Consider the following 12,080-nt stretch of genomic DNA (forward strand, 5'->3'; position numbering starts at 1 on the left):
GTTCCCGATCGCAGGCCAGGCCACCGTGGGGGCACCCCCGGGGCCAGATCGCCCCGCAACCCCCCCCCCCAGGACTCCGGAGCCCGCCTGCGCCGCCAGGTCCCGTCGGTAAGGGACCTAGTCTGATCCATGCCGGTAGGACCGGTAGAAAACCAGCGGGCCTTCGGCCCATCGCGGGCCGGAGAATTTGGGCAGCCCCGGGCCCCATTGAGTCGCACCGGTCCCCGCCATTCATGAGGCAGGCGGTGCGACTCACGCCTCACCAACTTTTGGAGGGCCGGAGAATTTGGCGGCCGGCGGGGTCGGGATTCACGCCAACCCCCGGCGATTCTCCGACCCGGTGGGGGGTTGGTGGGAGGATGGGATCGTTGTTATTGTTATGGGGATTTACATATTTGTTGCTGATCATTGTTAATTGTCGGTGGGTGTAAATTTGGGAGAAAATGTAAAAAAGGAGGAGAATAAAAATATTTTTAAAGAAATTAGGACACGGGTGGCAAAGTTTTGGATGACCTGAATATATGAAGGGTAGAAGATAGGAGACCAGCCTGGAGGACATTGGAACAGTCAAAGGGATAAGGGGTGAGGGCGAGGGTTGCAGTAGCAGAAGAGCTGACGTAAAAACAGTCAAGGAAGGGAACATCACAAGTGACACTCATTTCTGATCACATTATATTGGCTACTGTTGAAAGGTGTGGGGGTGACAGGAATGAAAATCAGGATGAGCAGCGATATTTCCCCAATTTAGACATTGACCTTCAGGGCTTTGAGTCATAGCCTCACTATGGCACTGAAGGAGGACATTTGGCCCATCAAGAGTATGCCAGTTCTTGGTAGAGACATCCAGCCCCCATTCTATCCTTGTAGCCAGACCAATTCAGTTCCCTTTACAAATCAGTGGATTTCTCTTCTTCAAGAGTTCATTGCCACTGACTGCATAAACATACACTCTTCAACAGCATGTGGTGCAGTTGTTAGTACTGGCACTGCGGCGCTGAGGACCCAGGCTCGAATCCCGGCCCTGGGTCGCTGTCCGTGTGGAGTTTGCATATTCTTCCCGTGTTTGCGTGGGTTTCACCCCCACAACCCAAAGATGTGCAGAGTCGGTGGATTGGCCACTCTAAATTGCCCCTTAATTGGAAAAATTTTTTAGGGGCAGCACGGTAGCATGGTGGTTAGCATAAATGCTTCACAGCTCCAGGGTCCCAGGTTCGATTCCCGGCTGGGTCACTGTCTGTGTGGAGTCTGCACGTCCTCCCCGTGTGTGCGTGGGTTTCCTCCGGGTGCTCCGGTTTCCTCCCACAGTCCAAAGATGTGCGGGTTAGGTGAATTGGCCGTGCTAAATTGCCCATAGTGTCCTAAAAAGTAAGGTTAAGGGGGGGGGGGGTTGTTGGGTTACGGGTAGAGGGTGGATACGTGGGTTTGAGTAGTGTGATCATTGCTCGGCACAACATTGAGGGCCGAAGGGCCTGTTCTGTGTTGTACTGTTCTATGTTCTATGTTCTATGTTCTATGTTAAGAGGGTACTCTAAATTTATTTTTAAAAACACTCTCCACCCTTTCTTGTCTAAAGCCTGTCCCCCTAGTCTTTGTACCTTGAGCTTCAGGGAGCAGCTTATGTTTGTCAATCATATCTTAACCAAAACCTCAGTGCCTCTATTTATGAAATCCAATATCCCAAATGCTTTGCTAACTAATCTCAGTATGTCCTTCCACGTTCAAAGATAATCTGATCTTCTCTCTCCCCAAAAATAACAGCAAAATACCGTGGATTCAGGCATTCTGAAAATGCTGACAAACGTTTGTCTGGTTATTCTTCAGAGAAACGTTAACTCTGCTTCCTGCTCTCCAGAGATGTTGTCTGACCTGCTGAGTGTTTGACAACACTCTGTTTTTGTCGCACTCCCTATTTCTTCTACTGAATTGCATAGCCTCACAATTCTCTGTTTTAAATTACATCTATCACCTACCTGTCCATTCTACTAACCTATTTATGTGCTTTTGCAGTCGATTGGTATCACCTTCACTTTTTTCCACACACCCAAGTTTGGTATCATCAGGACACATTGAACTGTAACTTTCTATTACAGTCATTGATATATGTCCTAACGCAATAGCCCAGTACTGACCTCTGTGGAACATCACTATCCATCATCCTCCAGTTGCAAAATCAACTAGTTACCATAATTTGTTCTTGTTTTGTTTCTTAGCCTATCTTTTTGACCAAGCTGACACATCCCCCCCCGCCATGAGTCTCAGTTTTGTTAACCATCTCATTTTGGGGTGGGATGTTATGTTGGGATGCCAGCCCTGTCATCCCACCCACTGTCCAACTTCTCCCCACCCCTTCCCCAAGGGCAATCCTGATGAATCATCAGCTCTAGGATAGATCTCAAAGCTCTTGGTTGAAAGATACAATGGATATTTGTTCCTAGAATTATTTCATATTCGTACTTCCAGTGGGCGCGATGTCCCTCTAGCTGTTTGGGTGGAAGACGAATAAAGGCATTCTCTTGAATCTTGGCTTAACATTCTTTCATTAGCCAAAACCATCAAAAGAAGCTGTGGGTTCAGATTTTTTTTTAAACAATGGCCATGGACCTGTGCAGCAAGTCAAAAGTAAATATAGCCCTGCACAAATCAAACTCAGGAGAGGAAAGAAGAAAATACGTGAGCTTGTAATTCAAAACTGAAAACCAAACTTTAAACTGTAATGTTCAGTATTGGTTCTGGTTGTTTGTGAAAAGGAGCAATGACAATTTTGAGAATCAACAACTCTGATTCCCTTTAGTATCACATTCCATTCTTATGAATACTCATTGTGCGTAGATCAATTCTAAACTTTTTCTTGTTGAATAGAGCTGGCTATCTGCTATTGAAGATAAATGGACGTTCTTCATGTGTGAACCAAAATGGTGAGTGTTCAACTCTTCAACACTGGATGCATCACAGCCAAGTCTGATTTTGCTTCATTTCAAGATTCAACAGACATTATGAGACAAGAAACAAGAGGAAGAAATCCTGGATAACTTGGCCAAGACGTTTGACTCCGTAACAGCGAATGCATTTTCAAAGTGTTCTCGAATGTAAAAAAGGAGAATTTAGATCAAACCATCCCAAAGCACTGTGTATCAAACAGGTTAATTTGGGAAATGTTTGTTTTACTGACCCACTCAATATGCAGATGATGCTTGTGTGTGTGCACACTAAGAAACTGAGCTCCATGACAATGTCAACTCCCTTTTCTGAAGCAAATGAAAAAATGCATTTTTCATTAAACACCCGGAGAGGTAATGGCCTCTTCCAATCAGCCCCCACTGCAAAACACCTCACTCCATCAACTAAGGCCAACAGTGAGATCCTGGAAAATGTGGACCATTTTACGATGTGGACCTTGATGTGGATGGCACTATTTCAATATTGTGGATGATACAAAACTTGAAAGCATTGTGAACTGTGAGGATGGTGTAGAACGTGAAAAGAATATGGACAAGTGGTAGAATGGGCAGACAGGTGGCAGATGAAGTTCAATATGGAAAAGTGTGAGGTGATTTGGGTAGGAAAAACATGTATAGACAATATAAAATAAAGGGTACAACTGTAAAAGAGGTTCAGGAATAGAGGAACCTGGGTGTTTATGTGCATAAGCCACTGAGAGTGATAGGACAGGTTGAGAGCACAGTTAATAAAGCATGCAACTTTATTAATAGGGGAATAAAGGAGAGGAGCAAGGAACTTATATAAGACATTGGCATCAGCTGTAGTATTATATCTAGTTATCGGCATCAAATTTTAGAGACGATGTGAAAGCATTGAAAAGAGCAGAGAAAATATTCATGAGAATAGTTCCAGCGATTAGAGAAGTTGGGGGTGTTCTCATTGGCGAAGAGGCGATTGAGAGAAGATTTGATGGAGGTGTTCAAAATATGAGGAGTGTGGGCCGAATAGACAGAGAGAAACTATTCCCATTGTTGAAAGGATTGGATTGGATTTGTTTATTGTCACGTGTACCGAGGTACAGTGAAAAGTATTTTTCTGCAAGCAGCTCAACAGATCATTCAGTACATGGAAGAAAAGAGAATTAAACAAAATTCAAGAAAATACATGAGAATACATAATACATACACAAGATATACAATGTAACTACATAAACATTGGCATCGGTTGAAGCATACAGGGTGTAGTGTTAATGAAGTCAGTCAATAAGAGGGTCATTTAGGAGTCTGGTGACAGTGGGGAAGAAGCTGTTTTTGAGTCTGTTCGTGCGTGTTCTCAGACTTCTGAATCTCCTGCCCGATGGAAGAAGTTGGAAAAGTGAGTAAGCCGGGTGGGAGGGATCCTTGATTATGCTGCCCGCTTTCCCCCGGCAGCGGGAGGTGTAGATGGAGTCCATGGATGGGAGGCTGGTTCGTGTGATGGACTGGGCAGTGTTCACGACTCTCTGAAGTTCCTTGCGGTCCTGGGCCGAGCAGTTTGCCATACCAGGCTGTGATGCAGCCCGATAAGATGCTTTCTATAGTGCATCTGTAAAAATTGGTAAGGATTAATGTGGACATGCCAAATTTCCTTAGTTTCCTGAGGAAGTATAGGCGCTGTTGTGCTTTCTTGGTGATAGCGTCGACGTGAGTGGACCAGGACAGATTTTTGGTGATGTGCACCCCTCGGAATGTGAAACTGCTAACCATCTCCACCTCGCCCCCATTGATGCTGACAGGGGTGTGTACAGTATTTTGCTTTCGAGAACAAGAGGACACAGATGTTTTAAGTGATTAGTAAAATAAGCAAATTCAACAATGAGGAAGAGCTATCTGGGCGGTGAGTGGCTGTGATCTGGAATGCAGTGCCTAAGAGTGTGGTGGACCAGGATTTATTGAGATATTCAAAAGTGAGTTATCTGAAAAGGAAGAATGTGCAAGGTTATGGGGAGAGAATGATGTGGAGATGCCGGCGTTGGACTGGGGTGAGCACAGTAAGAAGTCTTACAACACCAGGTGAAAGCCCAACAGGTTTGTTTCAAATCAATAGCTTTTGGAGCACTGAAGGAGCAGTGCTCTGAAAGCTAATGATTTGAAACAAACCTGTTGGACTTTCACCTGCTGTTGTGAGACTTCTTACTATGGGGAGGGAAGGCAGGGGAATGGCACTAAGTCAATTGTTCAGACATGATGGGCTGCATGGCCTCCTATACTTTTACAATTCTGTGGGTTTCTGCATCTTGATATTCTCCTCTCGATGAAGGCAGTCTTGGATGACGATATCCATCATTGCTTCCAACCTTTAGTCAACAAGGAAAGGAGTATTTGAGGACCAGGATCTCAAATCCAAGACTAAGGTCATGGTTTACCAGGCAACAGTGGTCTCCATGGTCTTATATGCTTCAGAGACCTGGGCGATCTACACCAGGCACCTCAAAGTACTGGAGAAGTATCACCACCTGTGGTGCCTTCACAAAATCCTCTAAACAAAATCCTCCTAGAAACACAGTCCAGCAGCGGCGCCCACGCCAACATCAATTTTCCCAGCATCATGGTGTTAATCATGCAAAATCAGCTCCGCAGGACAGGACATGTCATCCAGGGTCCAAAACAATTGCTCTACTCTAAACTCAGTCACAGCAGGAGACTCCAAGGAGGACAGTGGAAACACATTCGGGATATCCTCAAAGTATCCCCAAAGGGATCAAACATTCCCACTGACATGAAAGCATAGTGGGCAACACGGTACCGGCTTGGGTCATTGTCTGTGCGGAGTCTGCACGTTCTCCCCATGTCTGCGTGGATTTCCTCCAGAAGCTCCAGTTTCCTCCCACAGTCCAAAGATGTGCAGGTTAGGTGGATTGGCCATGCTAAATTGCCTTTAGTGTCCAAAAATTTTTAAGACAGGGTTTATTGGGTTACGGGGATAGGGTAGATACATGGGCTCTTTGTAAGAGCCGGTGCAGACTCGATGGGCCTGATGGCCTCCTTCTGCACTGTAAATTCTATGATTGTATGAATTTCTATGATTGTAAAGAAAGACCCTGTCTTGTGACTGGTCAAGATGGAGAAAGTTCATTCGGAGAGGCAGTGAACACATCGAGAGACTTTGTCAGGAAGGTGCAGAGGTGGAGTCGAGTAATTGGGGAGAGGGGACAAACCTCCAAACAACCCACCTACTCAACCCTTCAAATGCCACTTGCCCCATGTGTGGAATAGTCTGCAGACCACAGATCTCAGAACCCATCACACTGGACTGGAAGCACGTCATGTCCTATATGCCTAGGTGGGCAGCATGGTAGCATTGTGGATAGCACAATCGCTTCACAGCTCCAGGGTCCCAGGTTCGATTCCGGCTTGGGTCACTGTCTGTGCGGAGTCTGCACATCCTCCCCGTGTGTGCGTGGGTTTCCTCCGGGTGCTCTGGTTTCCTCCCACAGTTCAAAGATGTGCAGGTTAGGTGGATTGGCCATGATAAATTCCCCTTAGTGTCCAAAATTGCCCTTAGTGTTGGGTGGGGTTGCTGGGTTATGGGGATAGGGTGGAGGTGTTAACCTTGGGTAGGTTGCTCTTTCCGGGAGCCGGTGCAGATGGGCCGAATGGCCTCCTTCTGCACTGTAAATTCTATGTAATCTATGTAGTGCCTAGGAAGAAGACTGTCAAAATTAGCAACCAGAAATTCGAATGCACAGATTTTCTCTTTTAGTTGAGATGTGACTATAAACCAAAACACCAAGAGAATTCCCTGCTCTTATTCATCTAACACCATGGGATCTTAACTGGGCAGGCAAATGAAAGTTCCAATTTAGCATTTGGTCTGACAGGCGGCGTTTCTGGCACTGCAGCACTCCCTCACTTCTGCACTGAGTGAGTTGTTAGGTTGGACTATTTACTCAATTCATGGAGGGAAGTTATAACTCCAGTCTGAAGAGGCAGCATCAAAGACTGACACTGAAATGCTATGGGACATTGAGACCGCATCCAGAATACGATCAACACAGTCCAGGGAATCAAACCTTTTTTGAACTGTGTGATGCAACCATTCCCATTCAACATCTGGGAAGTCTTGGGGAAAAAATGGAGGGAGGAGAAATGGAGAGTGCGGCGACAGCAAACGAAAAATTGAATTCGTCTGGCGTAATGTGGATCCCCAGAGAATTTTTGATGGACTGAATTAAGCATTTCCATTTACCACCTGATCGCGACTGTATAAAACCTACAGCTGCTGACTTCACAGCCTGTAGAATTCATTCTCATCCTTCAGCCAGCCTCAGGGAGGAGTGGAGCAGAGAGCCGCGGAGAGCTCTCCACGGTGCTGAAACTGCAAGCCGGGACTGCCCCAGTGTGAGGAGCCGCTGGGAGCTGTCCACGGTGCTGAAACTGCAAAGCGGGACTGCCCCAGTGCCAGGAGCCGCTGGGAACTGTCCACGGTGCTGAAACTACAACGCGGGACTGCCCAGTGTAAGGAGCCGCTGGGTGCTGTCCGCGGTGCTGAAACCAAAGCCGAGGCTCTCCGATCCCAGCTTCTGGGAGCTCTCCAATTCTGAAACTACAACCCGGGACTCTTTCCTCCACCCCCCCCCCCTCCCTCCCTCACCCACCCCCCACACCCCCGCACCCCCAACAACGAAGCAAGCATACGGAATCACTTGGAGCTCTCCAGTGCTGAAAGTACACCCTGCTCTCTGCCCCACTCGGATCTGCAGAAGGAAACCATGCCCCGCTCCTTCCTTGTCAAGAAAGTCAAGCTTGATGATTTCCCATCTCCTACAACCAGCATCCCATCGCCGACCTCGGACTACGATAATGATTATGGAAGACGCGCCACCACTAACGTTGGAAGCCTAACTGCCCGCTTGCACGAAAAAGGTAAATGCTTCCCGTCCTTTGATCTGTTGCTGTGCCCCCGCACCAGCGTCTGTCAGCCTCTCCATTCTCCGCACAGGGTTTGCAAAAATTAACACCAGACATAAGGGGGGGGGGGGGGGGGATCTCCTGGTTGGAACAACTGCATCAGGGATGTGTGCAAAAATAAGCCTCTGTAAGCATTTTACGCATTGCGTGTAATATTTTGAGGTATTTATCCAAGAATGATGTTTTCATTGATTGCATTGTTCCCTGATGGGGTTCACGCTCGCTTTTAATCTAAAAAAGAGAGGGGGGTTCTCTGATTTCAATCTGTACTTTTGTCAAATCTTTCGATACCGCTTGCTTTCCAGTTTTATAACGGGGGAGTTTAAAAGAGAGAGGGGGAGAAGATGCTGTGTTCGTCTTGTAAATGGAAAGAGGTGACAACCTCGCGTGTAGCAACTGGCTGCACCTAGAGGCAGAGGAGAGAAAGTTGGAAAAGACTGCAGTACATCTATGAGCGCAAGCAATGGTCTACCTCGGTGCGCCGTTCCTTGCTCCAACTGCCAGGAACCAACCTTTGTGCAATATATTATTAATAACAGTACAACCATGCTTGTTGCATCTTCAGACAAATTAAATTCAAACAAAAATCGATTTGAAGCCCTGACTTACACTTGTCCCTTAGCTTTGACTCCGGCTCTAGCTGTTAACAAAGGATCTCTGTGCGCGTTTGTTGATGTGTATGTTTTGAGTTCATTTCACAATATAATCTCTCATTTCTGCGATGGTCAAGTAGCTTTATTTAGTGCCACAAACGCGGCACAGAGAGCCATGGGCCACGCTGCCCCTTGGCGTTGCAATGTTTGTTTAAGGACACAATGGGACTTCATTGGCAGGGCCTGCCATCGCAGGCACCGTGCAGTCTATCTCGCTGACCCAATGTTGCGTCTAAATTGGATTTCACATCTGACGGTGTTACAAAGGCAGCGAGACTGAACAGCTTGTTGATCGCTCTGGGATCGAGTTCCTTCACTGGAATGCGGCCCTGTTCCGACTAACTGGCCAATCTCGCGCCATAGGCACTGTGATGGCTCTTATTGTGTGTGTGTGCGAGCGTGTGCTCAAATTGAATTGAATGCAATTATTATATATATTTACTTACACACACAGAAACTGCAACTCGGAGCTAATTGCAATGTGCATGTTATTGGCTGGTTTACTGTGAAGTCATTTGGTGAGGCGGGTTACATTTATAGCGCATGGGCCTTAGCTTTTGTCCCCAGTTGTAATGTTACTAAAAATAAATTGCAAACTGCAGTTTGCTTGTTGCGGTATATAAATAGCAGAAACTGCAAAAAAAAAGGAGGCTGTATTTAAGGGCATGATGATTCCTGCCGTGACCTCTAAGTGAACAAAGATCTCCATCTCTCTCTATTTTTAATCGTCAGGATACATCAGTGACTATATCACGCCTTCCGTGTATGATGGAGACCCCCAGAATGCGATTAAACTGTCATCGCCCGAGCCTATCTATGCAGCGGTTCACGGTGAGTACGGAGTCCCGGACTCGGAGCCACCAGACAGCCCACAATCGGGGATTACAACCGGCTACATCAACGGGGACGCGGCAGTGAGCGAAGGCTACACCGTGGATGCTTTCTTCATCACTGACGGCCGCTCCAGGAGGAAAGCCATTGCCGGCCCCAGGAACACAATCCAGCGTCACACATGCAACGAGTGCGGCAAGACCTACGCCACCTCGTCCAACCTGAGCCGGCACAAGCAGACCCACCGAAGCCTGGACAGTAAGATGGCCAAAAAGTGTCCGACCTGTGCCAAGGTCTATGTATCCATGCCAGCCATGGCCATGCACCTCCTGACCCACGACCTCAAGCACAAGTGTGATATCTGCGGCAAAGCCTTCAGCAGACCCTGGCTCCTCCAAGGTCACATGCGGTCTCACACCGGGGAGAAGCCATTCGGGTGTGCTCACTGTGGGAAAGCGTTCGCTGACCGCTCCAACCTCAGAGCCCACATGCAAACTCATTCAGCTTTCAAACACTTCAAATGCAAACGGTGCAACAAGACCTTTGCTTTGAAATCCTATCTGAACAAGCATTATGAATCCGCCTGTTTTAAAGGCGCTGTCCCAGTACTGAACGCAGTTGAAGCTTGATCTTCACCTCTCCCCTTGTCCCTCCCCCAACAACAACCCCCCCCCCCCCCCCCCCGCCCCTGGCACCCCTCCACCCCTCCCCCACCGATCACCCCAAACTCCTCGAACATAAAGGGACCCTGAGGGGAACACGAAATGCCAGAGGGGGAGAAAATTGCTTCGCGTTAGAGCACATTAAAAAAATATTTTCTATAAGAAAGAATTGAAGACAAATAATAGCTGGCTTTGCGATCTTCGAATGGACTGTGCACAGAGCAACTTCCTAGCTCAAGCTATAGAGAACACTCGATCCTTGCCAAATCACTCGCTGAAATTCAGCGAGGGCAGTCAAGGTGTTTGTAACTACCAAGAGGTCAAACCTTTTTTCTAAAAAAAAAAATCGGAGGGCAGTAATGTACTTTTGCCAATGACCAGAAATAGGCCCCTCCCCCCTCGATTTTGAGGTGACATTACCGGTAACAAAATGGTTTATTTAGTTATGAGTTATTTCATGTATTTATTCAATGACAATTTGTTTGACCTTTTCTATACTGACACCCCTCCCCCTCCCACCACCACACAAACACACACAAACCCCCCCCCCCCCCCCCCCACCCCACACACACACACACGCCTACCCTCCGCCACACTATTACTGACTTGAAACACAAGTTGAAGTTTTTGTTCTGAATCCTTGAGTTGCGCTTTGTTTCTTTCTTTCTTGGTTTATTTGTCGAATCCATTAATTATTGAATCAGAATCGGTTCAGTATTTAACAGGTTGCCAATCTGTTACTGACATGCCAAAGCGCTTGCCACTTTCAGAGGGAGAAACTGAAACAAACTATGGTTCGATTATTTCTGTCGAACTCTTTGCATTGTATGCATGTTACAGTATTCAATCTATGCCAATTGTAAGATAACTATATTTTGAATTTTTTGCAAGAAGATGAAAAGAAAACATAAGAATTAAATAATGTAGTCAGTTTTGAGGGCAATATTTCACGTAGGAGCCTGGACTATGCTATAGAGCAATAATTATTTGATGCATGGTATTTTTAAGAGAAAAAAAATAGTATTTGGATAAGCAGCAAAATCAGGTACATTTTACTCCAGTATTCTGAATAGTAAGACAGTTATTTAGGATAATAATAAATGATTAATATCAGGGAACTTTCCAATGTAGTCTTATAGGAGTTAAGACAAAATGAATCTTCCATGTTAACATTGCCTGCCATCGTTCCATTGTAGTATTAGAGGATGGCTTTCGAGGTGCTGATTGAACAGCTCCCAGCCACTCAAAGACTTTTGCTAAATGAACAAGATGCAGAGTAAAATCACTTCCAACGCACCCCCATCGCAGTCTTACTCTGTCTTATTCCATTTTTAGGTTTACACCCGGTAGCACTAAATATCCGATCCCTAGATTCAGGTAGCAGGAATCGTAATTATCACTGAGAATTATCCATTGAAGGAACACACCAACACAGGTCAACTGTATGTCGTGCCGAGTCTTGTAAATAACATTTGCCACTTAACAAAAAAAGAAAAAACAGGATTTTTACAAATTGTAAAAAGTGTTTAACCCTCCCAGTTTCTGGGGGACATTTTCACGGGAATTTTTAAGCCAGTATCAGAGATGAAGGTTGTAAGCACAATGATATCAGACATCATGGCGTACTTCATAATTTAAGTGAATAATAAGAATTAATAAAGGCAATTCTTAATATATGATGTATGCCTTGTTATTTTTCCAATTGTAGATGTATTCAATATTGGTGGCAATGATTAGAAGCTAAAGTTCTTGCCCCCAGGCTGCTGGAGAGTAACAGGTTGATATTGTAACAGGTAGTGGGTTTTTTTTTTCCTCTTCAAAACCATTTGATGGCAATTGGCGAATAGGTAGTCTGGTCACGTAGTCAGAATGTGTTAACAATTGCCAGGACGTGACACCTTTCCGGGTCTCACAATTATCCGCCGGTTCTTTGCCCCCCCCCCCCCCCCCCGGGCGCTGTTCCTGTTACAATAGTCAGACATCTGTGTACATCACATCTCCCCCCACCCTCCAATCCTCCCATCTCCACCCCAACACCTCCCCTC

At 46.1% G+C, this 12,080-nt stretch overlaps 1 protein-coding gene across 1 annotated transcript; it reads left to right on the plus strand.

Moving 5' to 3' along the window:
* Window positions 1–6,982: 6,982 nt before the first annotated feature.
* scrt1a (scratch family zinc finger 1a) lies at window positions 6,983–11,709 on the plus strand. Its single transcript, XM_038798676.1, has 2 exons — window positions 6,983–7,844; window positions 9,275–11,709. Exons 1-2 carry the CDS (start codon window positions 7,691–7,693, stop codon window positions 10,000–10,002), a joined length of 882 nt encoding a protein of 293 aa, XP_038654604.1. The 5' UTR covers window positions 6,983–7,690; the 3' UTR covers window positions 10,003–11,709.
* Window positions 11,710–12,080: the final 371 nt, after the last annotated feature.

The sequence above is a fragment of the Scyliorhinus canicula genome, chromosome 5 (genome assembly GCF_902713615.1).
Source record: "Scyliorhinus canicula chromosome 5, sScyCan1.1, whole genome shotgun sequence".
NCBI classification, from domain to species: domain Eukaryota; kingdom Metazoa; phylum Chordata; class Chondrichthyes; order Carcharhiniformes; family Scyliorhinidae; genus Scyliorhinus; species Scyliorhinus canicula.

Bases quoted from the DNA above. Each gene is read 5' to 3' on its own strand.
- scrt1a (XM_038798676.1), top strand. From the start codon at position 7,691: ATGCCCCGCTCCTTCCTTGTCAAGAAAGTCAAGCTTGATGATTTCCCA. The intron at 7,845-9,274 runs GTAAATGCTTCC...TTTAATCGTCAG, and splicing joins TGCCCGCTTGCACGAAAAAG to GATACATCAGTGACTATATC.